The sequence below is a fragment of the Vitis vinifera genome, chromosome 8 (assembly GCF_030704535.1).
Source record: "Vitis vinifera cultivar Pinot Noir 40024 chromosome 8, ASM3070453v1".
In the NCBI taxonomy this organism is placed as follows: domain Eukaryota; kingdom Viridiplantae; phylum Streptophyta; class Magnoliopsida; order Vitales; family Vitaceae; genus Vitis; species Vitis vinifera.
The window spans coordinates 22,713,272-22,726,665 of NC_081812.1; the positions used below are offsets into that span (position 1 = coordinate 22,713,272).

A 13,394-nucleotide genomic window follows, 5' to 3' on the forward strand; every position below is an offset into this window, starting at 1 on the left:
CTAATAGATTTGGTTTTCAACTATTATAAAACATCTGTTCGGTTTCAAAAGTTTTTCTTTCATATTTATTATTATTTTTATATATATTGTAGACTTTATTAAAGTAATTTATTGTTGTTAATTATGATTAAATTAACCTATTTTTATTATATTTTGCACTATATGTTTTAAACCTTAAAAAATTCTGATTTTATTTATTTTTAAAAATAAATTGAATTTAAGATTTAAATTATTACGTAACAATGAGATATATACGTTTTTCATATATCATAAATTTAGTTTTTTAATTAATTTTTTTATTTTTTATTCATATTACACGTTAAATATAAATATAATATGATATATTCTATTAAATATATTAAATATCGAGATGAAAGAGGGGTTAACCCAACAATTTTTTTCACTAACTGATCCCTTTAAATGATTGTCAGAAAACATTTTAAGTGATTCTAAATTTTAAAAAATTTAAATTTGCTTGACAACTACATCAATTTAAAAAAAAAAAAAACGTATAAATCTAATTAATATATATATATACACGCGCGCGAAATCCAATGAAATAATCAAGAAGCTTAGTGGTAAAATTAAGAACCTCACAAAAAACCTTTTACCTTTTAAATTCCAGCCGTTGGCCAACGTTCATAGTCTCTCTCCCCCTCTCTCTCAATCAAAACATCAAGCAGAAGGGGAGCGGCAGCAATGGAGGGAGGGAAGTCGAACAGGAAATCTAGTGCTATTTCTCTTCAACAGTTCATTTCTACCATCGCCCCTTTAATCGATTTGGAAAAGGCACACTCTCACTCTCTCTCTAACCTGTGTAAGTAAGTTAGGTATTAAGAGTTAATTTATTGAATCAATTTTGGTTATTATATAGGATGCGGAGATATCCGGTTCAATCAGTTCAGGATCGTTGCGGAATTTGGATACTGCTCAAAAAAGGGGTTCCACCATTCTTAATTTGAAATGTGTTGATGCTCAGGTCGCTTTTTATTGATTTATTTATTATTTTATTATTTGCTGCTCCCGTTTGGCTGCCCAGAAATTGCAGGAAAATTATCCTATTCAACTCCTCCCGCTTTTATCATGTGTTTCAAAATTTTCTTTTATTTTCATGTAATTTCTTGGCATCCAAATGTGATGTAAATTACTTAGGTTTTGTTGTGACTGACTTGCTACTTTTGGTTTTGATAATAGACTGGGCTAATGGGTAAGACACTTCTTGAGTTTCAGTCTACTAAAGGAGATGTTCTTCCCGCTCACAAGGTGCTTTCCTTTGTTGATTTTGTTGTACCATTCTGAATTTACATGTAATCACTGCTTAAAAAATATTCCAAATTAATTGTGCACAGTGTACAATGGAAAATAATTTTAGTCGATGTGTACAATTACTTCTGAATCTGCCAAAAATAATATTATCTCAAAATTTGAATGTGTTGAATGAAAAGGATCTGTCCCCTTTAAGTGCTATCTCATCTAAAGTAAATCCATAGAAGAGTGACAAGCATCAATTATTTTATAACATCTACAATTGGGATAGATATTCTTTGTGATGTCCCCAATGGATGATTTTCTTTCATTGCTCCTTGTTTCAATTTATTATTATTTATTATTATTATTATTATTATTGTTCTTGTTCTTGTTGCAGTTTGGGACTCATGATGTGGTTGTTTTAAAACCAAACAAGGCTGATTTAGGGTCTCCTGCCCTTGGACAAGGTGTCGTTTACCGCCTCAAGGTCAATCTGGATTTGAAACAAATTATTGTCACATGTATTGGTAGCATTGTTGTTTGTAATGGAAAATCATCCTGCTCTTCTAATTTGTGGATTGGGTGTGTGACTTGGCATACATTTTGAACAGGACTCATCAATCACTGTTGCTTTTGATGATATTCCAGAAGAGGGTTTAAATAGTCCTTTGCGCCTTGAGAAAGTGGCAAATGAGGTGTGGATTTTTTTTTTGGTCTTTCTACTAATGATACTTTATTGATGCCTTCACTTGATAAGTTCTCAAAGAATTGGACATCAAACACTAGTTTTAATTTTTTCCATTTTTCCAAATCATTTTTTTATGTCTATTTTTTTTTTTTTTTTGTGTAAATTGGTAGTCACAACTAAAAAAATTCGCAGAAGGGAAAGTGATATTAATTGTTGATGTGTCTGGAATGATCTAGTTTTTGTTTGCGTGTCTTTCAATCTTCGATTTTATTATGCTGTCCTTGATTAAGGCTGCATGCTAAATTTCATATTGTAGGTGACATATCGTAGAATGAAGGATGCCCTGGTACAACTGAGTAAAGGTGTGCACAAGGGACCTACTGCTGATTTAATTCCAGTATTATTTGGAGAGAGACCTCCAACAGTGTCAAAGAAGGATGTTACGTTCACCCCATTTAATTCCAACCTCGATCGCTCTCAGGTGTTTAAATTTAAGTTTTCATATTCCCTTCTATGGAAACACAAAATTTACTATCTAGACAATTCATTATGGTTTAAATGTATTTTGTTCATAGCAATTTTGCTGCTTGTACAGTGATTGCACCTGTTCACTGAAGACAACCAAAAAGTAAAACAGATGTGCACTGTTCTGAAATTTCTAAAATGAAGTGGATGATTTTCTTCAAAACTTTGTAATTGTTTTCTCCAACTGTCATATATTTTTTCTCACTTTGTTTTCTCATTGGATGGGTTTATGGTTGATATAGCCTTTTTTGACATGTCGATCATGGATGGTCACATGGTTTCCCATTGATCGGAGATTGCAATAGATACACAGTTTGCATATTTATTATCATGTTTATGGAGTATTACACTTATTATAGTTAGAAAGATTTTTTTTTTTTTGTATTTGTTTAAAATCCCAAAATGCTATGGAATTTTCATCACTTGTTTCCAGAAATTTTTGGATGACACATATGTTGAAAGCTATTTATTTCCATGGAACTTTGCAGAACGAGGAATTTTAATGAAGTTTTAGCTGTATTTGGCAATGAAATAAATCAACTTCTCAAATATGTTGTTAATTTATAATGTCAATGATGTTCTTCTCCCCATCTTTCATTTCTCCAGAACTGAGTGCACTTGCAAAAAACATTAATATTTGGATGTGTTAAGTCCTTTATATTAACATTAGGAATTTGACTTGTAACTTTGTGTTCATTAATTAGTTTGTTGACCATTTCTTGAACAGTTGGGTGAATGTAGATGATTAGAGATTAAGGCTCTGATTTGGCATATCTCACTTGGTAAATTCGTGGGGCCATTTATGCTGGTTTAAATTTTTGATTGAAAAATATATCATTGTGACTCTTGTTGTCTTGGAGATTGATTCTATGTATAGGCATGGGTTCATGTATGCTTAAATATTTGTCTTTATTTGCTAAGCTCCATGTGTACTTAATTTTTCAGAAACTAATGCACATTCTCTTTCATTTATTTATTTAAAGAAAGATGCCATTTCAAAGGCCCTGTCATCCAAGAATGTATTTTTGCTGCATGGGCCTCCTGGAACTGGAAAAACCACAACTGTTGTGGAAATTATCTTACAAGAAGTGAAACGGGGGGCAAAGATTCTTGCTTGTGCTGCTTCAAATATTGCCGTTGATAACATTGTCGAGCGACTTGTCCCCTATCGGTACGGTAGTCCTTTAATTTATGTATAAACTCTTTCTAGTTAAAGCCTGAAGGTATATGTTCTAGTCTCCATTGAAGAACTGTTGGTATAATAAATGGATATTACATTACACTGGTTTCTTTTGATGTTCTCATGCAAATATGAACAAAAATATTGTTCAAGTAATTAGGGTGCCAAAAAACTTGTTATCCGTTGAATAACCAATTTTCCTAATAGTTTAAGCTTCTAGGATTTGAGCCATAATGTATATCTTGCACTCTAACAACCTTTCGCATGTAACATCAATTTTTGGGGTTACACTTGGGCTTAATAAACTGATACCATGCTGAACAACCAATTTTCCTAAAAGCTTAAGCTTATAGGATTTGAGCTCATATTGTATATCATGTACTCTAATATTATCCTTTTCATCATCCTATTTCTGGTTCTGTTTATTTGGCAACCATGGTTACATCATGTGCACCCTCCCTCACATTGTTTATTTGCACTATAAACAATGTAGTCTATTTCAACTTCTTTAATCTGGGGACTATTCTATATTTGTGGAAACTATTCATCAAATAGTAATCTAAAATAGCTAAAAATACCAACTTTTTGTGGACTAGCTATGTTTCAGATAGATGTGAAGCAAGACTGCTCTAGGCACCATTCCATATTCAAATAGCTAAAATTACTGAACTTTTGTGGGACTAGCTATTTCGATTATATGTGAAGTAGGTTTGCTTCACTTGCATTCTGCTGTATTTTGTTTGGACTCTCATCTTAACTAATGTACATGCAACTATGTTCCTCATTGACTGATGAAGACCTTTGATTCCACTTATGTTCTTAATTCTAGGCTTGTTGCCAAACAGTCAAGTTAACCTTATCAAATGTGATGGCCTCATGTATTAACTATTAATCCAAAACTTAGAGAAGAATTCTTTTTATAAGTTATCAGTTTGCATATGTCCATCAGTTCATGATTAAGCTTAGTCGCTTGTTTTCTGTGTCATTTTTTCATTAGAGTAAAGTTGGTGAGGTTGGGGCACCCTGCACGTTTACTGCCTCAAGTTCTGGAGAGTGCATTGGATGCGCAGGTAATAATCACCTTTATTTTGCAAAGAAAAAACTTGGATAATGAAATCTTATTTTTTGGATAGTGGTTAAGATGTGGATTTTATAATGTGAAATGTGTTGATAAGTCATAAACATTTCTATATAGGGACCAATAAGTTTTATCAAATTTTTGTAGGACCATACATTAATCTTTGAAAGTATATTTTTGGATTTGTTTGGACTTTTTCTAATGAAGTCAAATACCAATTGTGCCAACCTTTGAAAATGTCTTATATATTTCTTTACTATCAACTTTCTGAAAACTTCATAATATAAAAATAATAAAGAAATCATCCACTACTAAAAAATTTGAAAAGTTTATCATGTAATAACATATTTGAAACAAACTTGTCCATAACAATGGGGTGTTCATAAGAAATTTGTTTTTCGGCTAAAACATGGGAATGGTAAAATTTTAACTAACAATGTTGAAGGGTAATAAGAATTACGAAAGAACTTTAAAGTTACATGGAAAAGAATTTTCAAAAAATTGATGGATCATACTTGCATTCAAGGAAAAAGTGGAATTTTATGTACTTTTCCCTTTATATATGCTAATTCGGGTTGCATGATTTGCATGATTCTGGTGTTCATCCTTTTTCCTGTGAGCACGCCATGAGAGCTTGTATGAGCATATGCAGATTGAGTCTATATTTGCATCCTCATTCTTTCTGAAAGTAATTTAGCATCTGATCTTATTCCTTTTCCTGGTTAATAGAACATATGCATAAGACATCTTTTCTCCCATTCATGATTTATAAGCTTTCTTTTCTATATCTTATGGTTACTGATTAATTCAAATGTATCTGGGGTATTTCCCCTTTTTACTTTTTTCAATGCTGGCTTTTGGTATAGATGAGATTTCTTTTTCCCTAGAAATACTGATTTTCCGTTAATTATTTGTCCACCTCTGAGCCATTGTTTACTTCATATACTTACTTACTTGGTTCCTGTTAGGTTCTGCGAGGGGATAATACTGGTCTTGCGAATGATATTCGGAAGGAAATGAAGGTAAAGATTCAGAGAAAATTTGAAGTCATTAATTGCTTCATAATATCCAGCCATGTTTGCAGTTTCAAATTGATGTTATCTTACCTATATTGCATGATGATGCCTTTGTATAATCTTTATTGGTTAATAATATCAGTGGATAATAATTGAATGTTATAATAACAGTATCCAATCTCACTTATTTGGTAAACACTTCACTTATCAAGGCTTGATATATGAGCCTTACGTTCTAAGGGATGTGATTCTGGAGCTTAATTCCTAGATTTTTTATTCTTCAATCTCCTTGATTTTGGAAGTCTTACTCAAGCTAATTGGACTAGTTTATGTAACTCCATGAGCAACCTTTGGCTTCAGTGTGGAGTGTGGAGGAAAATTTTTGGCCTTTAAGTAGCGTTATATATATTTCCTTGAATCATTAATTACTTGGTTCCGTCCTTTGTTATTGCTATGACGCCACTGCAATATTTCTATTCCATATGAATTTTACGTTTTTGTTTTTTTCAGAGATGATTTTTTTTTATAAATAAACATGAAGTATATTATCAAAAGGCAAACAGCCACAAGGCATACAAGATGTATACAAGGTAGCCTAAACCTCTAAGAGCAAGTTTTGAAACAAAAAACCTATAAGTGAAGAGGACTCTTCTCCAATATACAATCTAGCCCAACTCCATAAGTTACATACAAAAGAATTTTTGAGTTTCTGTACTGCTAAAGAACCCCCCCTAAAAGCTAATCTATTTATTTCCTTCCAAACCGTCCACAAAATACACAACATAATGGATTTTCAAATTTTTTTCCTTTTTTTGCCCACAAAAGGGCCATTCCAGCTAATTAACACATCTTTTACTGTTTTTGAGAAAACCCACTGAATGCCAAACAAGACAAAGACAATCTCCCAAAGAACTCTGACCACTCTACAGTGTAAAAGTATATGATTTACAATTTCTTCTTCACAGCCACACAAATAACAACGATTTGGGAGCTGCCACCCTCTTTTTTGGAGTCTATTTAGGGTAAGAACCTTCCCCCAAGTAGCCTCCCAAGCAAAAAAAGCAACTTTGGTTGGGACTCTAGCCACCCAAATGCAATTTTTTGGGAAAGAAATGTCATTAGGTGTAATCAGCAATCTGTATGCTTCCTTAACACCAACTTTCCATTTCTCCCACCCTTCCAAGTAACTGAATCTTCCTCCAAAGTTAGCCTGTAGCCCCTCAAAACAGTTAATAAGTCTCCTACCAAATCCAGCTCCCAATCATTAAATGCTCTAATGAAACTTAGATTCCATCCTCCCTGTCCAAAATTCGGATCCCAAACTTCATCCACCGTTGCATTCCTATGGACAACCAAAGCATATAATTGGGGAAAACTTTGGGACAACGCTGCAAGGCCACACCAATGATCAGTCCAGAATCTAATTTTAGTACCATTACCAACTGTGAACTCTATATTTTCCCAACACCAATTTGTTTCCTTCAAAATCTCCTTCCAAACCCCCACTCCAAACGTCCCATTAGCCTCATTTGTCCTTCAACCAAGGCCCTCTTGCCCATACTTCACTAAAATCACCTTCTTCCAAAGGTTTTCCTTTTCAAAGGCAAATCTCCATATCCATCTGCCAAGCAAGGCCTTATTCAAAAGTGCTAGCTTCCTTATGCCTAGCCCACCCTTCTCCTTATCCACACACACCACCTCCCATTTAACCAAGTGGGCTTTCCTCTCCAAGGTTCCCCCTCCCCATAGAAAATCTCTTTGTAATTTTTCTAATCTTCTTGCTACTACCTTGGGCATTCGAAATAGAGACATCTGGTAGATGGGCATACTAGCCATTCAGAGATGATTTTTGATGCAGGCAATTGCGTTGTTAGAACTTAAGGGCAGTTCTATAGTTCATTAAAATCAAATAATTAATATAATATATTTCTTCCAGCATTAGTTGCTTGCTCACACACTTTGATTGGAATTCTTGTTGGGTAGAGAATCTGGGTCTGTTCAGAATTGGAGACCTGTCCTAGTAACTGTGAACTTCAGATTCCAATAACTGTGTTTCAGTGAGCACAGAGAAGATATAGATTCTGTTCTCTGTTAACATTGTGGCAATATGGGCTGAATTTGAATTTCTGTTATTATTAGCATACAGTGAATGATCCATGGAAAAAATCAATTGAAACTTTGGGTTCCACACAGCCTCACATAGTGCAATAGAGCACAGGCATGCAGGGAGCTTGATGTACTTATGTTATTGTAGGATGATATGTTAGGAAGGAACTCTCTTTTCTCTCTCTCTCTCTCTCTATATATATATATATATAGATATGCATGTATGTATGTATGCATGCATGCATGTATGTATGTATGCATGCATGCGTACTCTCTGCTTCATGGGGCCATGATAGAAGCCCTAACTGCAGACAGACATGACCTTCTTTGCCATATATCCCTGAGCTCCAGGATAAAACAAAGCTGAGGTGCGGAACTAGAACTTGGAGACAGAGTGACTGATCTGCCAGACTAGCAAGGTTCTAAGGCAAAATTGAGCTGAGCCACAGAACACCAGGCTGCTGGATCTCAGGAGCTCAGGACCTGCAGGCTCAGTACAGCTAGAAAAATGAAAAATGGATTACAGACCTGAAGCTCAGAACTACTGGGGAGAGATCAGCATTCCAAATTTTGCTGACTGCCATCCAACATGACACCCGGCCATGCAAGTGCCAATGATTGAAAGGGAACTCCCAGATGGAGATACAAACACATAGGGGGAGAATGGCCTGTTTGAGGAGAGACCCCATAGAAGAAGTCATATGAAGGGAACCCCCATCCAACATGACACCCAGCATGCAAGTGCCAATCTCCTTATAACCTTCCATAACCCAACCCCGTACACACCTCTCACCTTCTTAGAAGACCAACTCCCTTCATTCTCCCCATTGTGGGTTAAAGTACATGATATACATTTTGGGCCTAAATCCTGCAGGCTTAAGCTTTTAGAGAAGTTGGTAGTTCAATGCAACATGTAGCGAGAATTGTTCAGGATCATCAAAAAATTGCTTAGCTCTCTAGCCTGTCAGATGCCTAAATTGAAGGTTAAACTGACTCAGAAACATGGTGTGAGTCCAAATTAATACTTGGGTTTGAACCTCTGAAAAGGCCCTTTTGAATTTTACTGGGAAAGCAGGTGGTACTTTCCTTTTTTTCAGAATCACTTTATTTCTATAAATTGCTAGAAAAAAAAATCATCTAAGGAATGCATGTGTTGACAGTGGGAGTCTAACCAGGAATAATTCTTTCCTGAAGTTGACTTCTAAAGGATTTTCATCTTAGAGGTTGAGAAGCAGTAGTTCTTTACTATTTTTTTCTTCAGAAGATGCTTTGAAGTTGGGCAATATTCTCTAAATGCTCCTATATATAGTTGTCACAATTGCAAATCAAAAGGCCTTCTGTGTAAAGAACTGACTAGCCCCAAGGCAAATATGACATGGTGGACTTTGATTGCAAAAGGACAAAAGGCATATATATATATCACATCCTCATACTGGAAACCATTCCTTTTAATGGTTGCTTAAAATTGTGAGTGAATTATGAGGCTCATGTCTAGGAAGTTTCTTCAATTAATCTATTACTTTTGTCCCATTATGTTTTATTTATATGGTGATCATGTACCTGGTGAGTTCTTCTTTCAGGCATTGAATGGGAAGCTATTGAAGACCAAAGACAAAAATACAAGGAGGGACATCAGAAAAGAGCTTAAGACTCTTTCTAAAGAGGAGCGTAAAAGGCAGCAGCTTGCTGTGACGGATGTAATTAAAAACGCAAACGTGGTCTTGACAACTTTAACTGGTGCGGTTTCTCGGAAGCTAGAGAACATCTCATTTGATTTGGTAATTATTGATGAAGCAGCACAAGCGCTTGAGATAGCATGTTGGATAGCTCTACTAAAGGTAACAGTCTGAGGCACACATGCAAGTGCATTTTTAGCTGTGCAAAGCACCTCACATGGTCAGGCATGTGAGCTGTGTTTGGACGCATATTTTTCTCTTGCTACTGAAATAGAAGTGTTCTTAACAAATGCATTGATGTAAAATGTGCATTAATCCTTAAATTGTTGGACAAAGACAAGAAAATCAAAGACAAGCATTTATTGAAAATTGTAAGTCACCTTGGCCATTGATGGGAAAAGTTTTAAACTTTAAAAGGTGGTTTCTTTTGGTTTGAAACTTTATCTTTTGGGGAAAAAAAAATTATTTAATAAAAACTCAATGTAAAATTATTAATTATAAGTTATAACCACTCACAAGTTTGAGTTTGCTGTTTCAGGGTTCAAGGTTTCTATTGGTTTCCGAAACTTCTTTTTTTTGGAATTTTCTTTTCAGAAATTCCTATGCCGGAAATATTAATTATTTTCATTTGTTGTTTATTGGACAAGCAAATTTCCTAAAACCTTAAGCAATCTGTGGATTCAATAAATTGGGGAAATAAACATGCCAAGAGGTTCAAATACATGACCTCCCGCCAAACAAAACTTTGGCACCATATTGATAACCGATTTTCCTAAAAGCTTAGGAAATAAACATGTTAGGATTTAGACCCTAGCATGCTCTCTCCCGCCAAACAAAACTTTGGCACCATATTGGATAACCGATTTTCCTAAAAGCTTAGGAAAATAAACATGTTCGGATTTAGACCCTAGCATGCTCTCCAATGTTGTTAAATGTATTCAAACTCTCCAACCTCATACAAATCTCAATTTTCTGTTTCTGGGTTAGTTTTTTTGAAACTTTTGCTTGTGGGATTTTTTTTTTTTAAATGAAAACCCAATACTAAAAGAAAATTATTCTCATTTGTTGTTGAACATGTTCAAACCCTCCAACCACTATCAATCTTTTTTATTTTTTATTTTTATATATATATTAGAAACAAGAGATATATTAAGTTTGAAAAAAGTGCAAGAGAAGGATGAGAGGTCCTCCCCCACATAATACAGAGAACTAAACAAAACAAGACTAAACACCTTTGCTATACAAGGAGCACTATACACATAGGCGTACACAAATCTTCTCAAGATCGGATTCAAAACCTCTCAATGTTATCCACCCCCTTTGAATTACAAACCGAAAGCCAACTGAGTTGAATAACATTGAATGGAATACCTCTAAAACTGACGGTACAAGAGGCCTCCAACCACTAGCAATCTTGATTTGCTCTTCCAGGTTTCAAGATTTCTATTGGTTTTTTTGAAATTTTGTTTCTTTTGGGAAATTTTTTCCTAATGAAAACCCAATGCCAAAAGTTATTAGTTATTCTCATTTGTTTTGAAACGTGTTCAAACCCGTCAATCACTTTTTTTTGTTTCAGGGTTCAAGGTGTATACTTGCAGGAGACCATCTTCAGCTTCCTCCAACCATCCAGAGTGTTGAGGCCGAGAAGAAAGGCTTAGGAAGAACCCTCTTTGAACGCCTTGCTGATTTGTATGGTGATGAAGTCATGTCTATGCTAACTGTACAGTATCGCATGCATGAGCTTATTATGAACTGGTCATCTAAAGAGCTATATAACAGTAAGGTGCTCACTTCATGCCTCAATATTAAACCACATAGTAATATTGTTTAATTGATAATGAGTAACTAAAACTTTAATTTTGGGACAATGACAAAAGGCGTATTATCCTGATTTTGTGTGTTTATGCTGATGAGCGTGTGTGAGATATTTTACAGATAACAGCCCATCCAAGTGTTGCTGCACACATGCTTTCTGATCTTGAGGATGTAAAGAAGTCTTCTTCAACAGAATCAACCCTTCTTCTCATTGACACAGCTGGGTATGCTGTATGCAGTCTCCTGTTGCTATTTGCTAGGTTTCTCAAAACAATAGCTTGAATTAGTTAAGAGGGTGTTTGGAAAGATATGAAATGAAATATCTCCAGTTTTTGTAGGATTTGAAATGACAAAATCATCATTTAGAGCTATATGATAAAGAAATTATCAGCAAGGTAATAGAAATTTGAAATGCTTAGAGGTGCCTTAAGTAAGTTTACGAAAATAAGGATTCCTTTCAAATGCTAGAAATGCCTTTTTTCACATGGTTTCCAAGTACCACGGAGAACTTTTGCCTTGTGTTCTGTTATAATTTTTGGATGCTGACATGTTTCAGGTGTGACATGGAAGAAAAGAAGGATGAAGAAGATAGCACAATGAACGAGGGTGAAGCTGAGGTTGCTATATCCCACGCAAAAAGACTTGTCGATAGTGGAGTCCAAGCTTCTGATATTGGAATTATCACCCCTTACGCTGCGCAGGTACAACAGTTTCCTTACTTAATTTTAAATAAATCCATATTGGCTTGAGCTTTACAGACCATCAAACATTGTCTAGAATTAATTGCCACCAGATTAATTGGAGTCTGGGATCTAATTCAATTTTTACATGCTCATACCACAGAACTAGTTGTTAATTTATATTCCAACTATTGTAGGTTGTCTTGCTGAAGATGATGAAAAATAATGATGACAAGCTAAAGGACATGGAAATATCAACAGTTGATGGATTTCAGGGTCGAGAAAAGGAAGCCATTATCATTTCAATGGCCAGGTCAAACCCAAAGAAAGAGGTATTTCTAGCTTCTTTGATAATATTATTGTCAAAAATCTCAATCAGCATCATGGCTGAAGTATAGAGAGAAGAATTCAATTTAAAATTTTTTTGCTTGATGTTTTAGGTAGGATTTCTGAGTGATAGGAGGCGAATGAATGTGGCTGTGACACGAGCAAGGAGACAGTGTTGTCTTGTCTGTGACACGGAGACAGTGACCAGTGATAAGTTTTTGAAGCGATTAATTGAATATTTTGAGGAGAATGGAGAGTATTTAAGTGCTTCAGAGTATGGCCATGAATAAACAGATAGACTGGGACTAAGGTTCTATCCAAATCTGTCAAGGGTCATCAGTTTTTTTTTTGCTGCATTTGGTGATTTGAAGACTTAGATCTGGGAAATGGTTCCCAAATCCTGAGACCTCTGATGATTTATACCTGGAGCGACAGTTTGTTGATATTCTCCAAAATGGAGAGAAAATTGCGCTTCATTTTGTTTAATAGCAAAGTTATCTGGAAAATAGATGGTTAAACAAACCATCTTCATTTGTATTATGTTAATTACCCTGGAACATTATTTTTACCTGGTAATAGTATGCTTTGTCAGTGACGCTCACTTTATCTGATTTTATTTACTTACAAGATATGTGCCTAGTAGTTGGATTGCCCCTGTAACTTAAGCCTTTCCTTCATGGGAAGTATTACATCTGGAATTATATTAAATGTGGGTGGGCCAGACTTGTCAAAATAAATAAATAAGTAAATAAATGTGGATGAGCCAGCTAGTTTTGACTCTATTGGAAATCTTACAGTAAGGTTTGATCTCCTCATCAAGGGTGGCAGGGATGGCGAAAGAAAAAGGAAAAGGTGGAGTCAACTACAAACATCTGTCGTTAATATGGGAATGGTCCCAAGTGCACATGGGAATATTTCCTCTGAAAGGGGTTTTGCATCTTGGAAATAATGGAACAGGCCCCATGTAATGTGGTACACTTCTATTTCATCAGAGTTTGAACTTCAGTCTTATAATCTTTTTCCTGTGAAATATACCCACTCACTGTTTACTGGTT

At 35.0% G+C, this 13,394-nt stretch overlaps 1 protein-coding gene across 1 annotated transcript; it reads left to right on the forward strand.

Annotated features, from left to right (window-relative positions):
• The first annotated feature begins 291 nt into the window (after positions 1–291).
• On the forward strand, positions 292–12,940 carry LOC100262429 (uncharacterized). The gene is made up of 15 exons (XM_002277583.4): positions 292–789; positions 875–979; positions 1,195–1,263; positions 1,646–1,735; positions 1,860–1,943; positions 2,253–2,417; positions 3,445–3,632; positions 4,639–4,711; positions 5,688–5,741; positions 9,422–9,679; positions 11,094–11,300; positions 11,453–11,556; positions 11,889–12,033; positions 12,210–12,344; positions 12,453–12,940. The coding sequence occupies exons 1-15, from the start codon at positions 700–702 to the stop codon at positions 12,627–12,629; spliced, it is 1,944 nt and encodes a 647-aa protein (XP_002277619.1). The 5' UTR covers positions 292–699; the 3' UTR covers positions 12,630–12,940.
• The last annotated feature ends 454 nt before the right edge of the window (positions 12,941–13,394 follow it).

Bases quoted from the DNA above. Each gene is read 5' to 3' on its own strand.
- LOC100262429 (XM_002277583.4), top strand. From the start codon at position 700: ATGGAGGGAGGGAAGTCGAACAGGAAATCTAGTGCTATTTCTCTTCAA. The intron at 9,680-11,093 runs GTAACAGTCTGA...TTTTTGTTTCAG, and splicing joins GTTGGATAGCTCTACTAAAG to GGTTCAAGGTGTATACTTGC. The intron at 12,034-12,209 runs GTACAACAGTTT...CAACTATTGTAG, and splicing joins TCACCCCTTACGCTGCGCAG to GTTGTCTTGCTGAAGATGAT.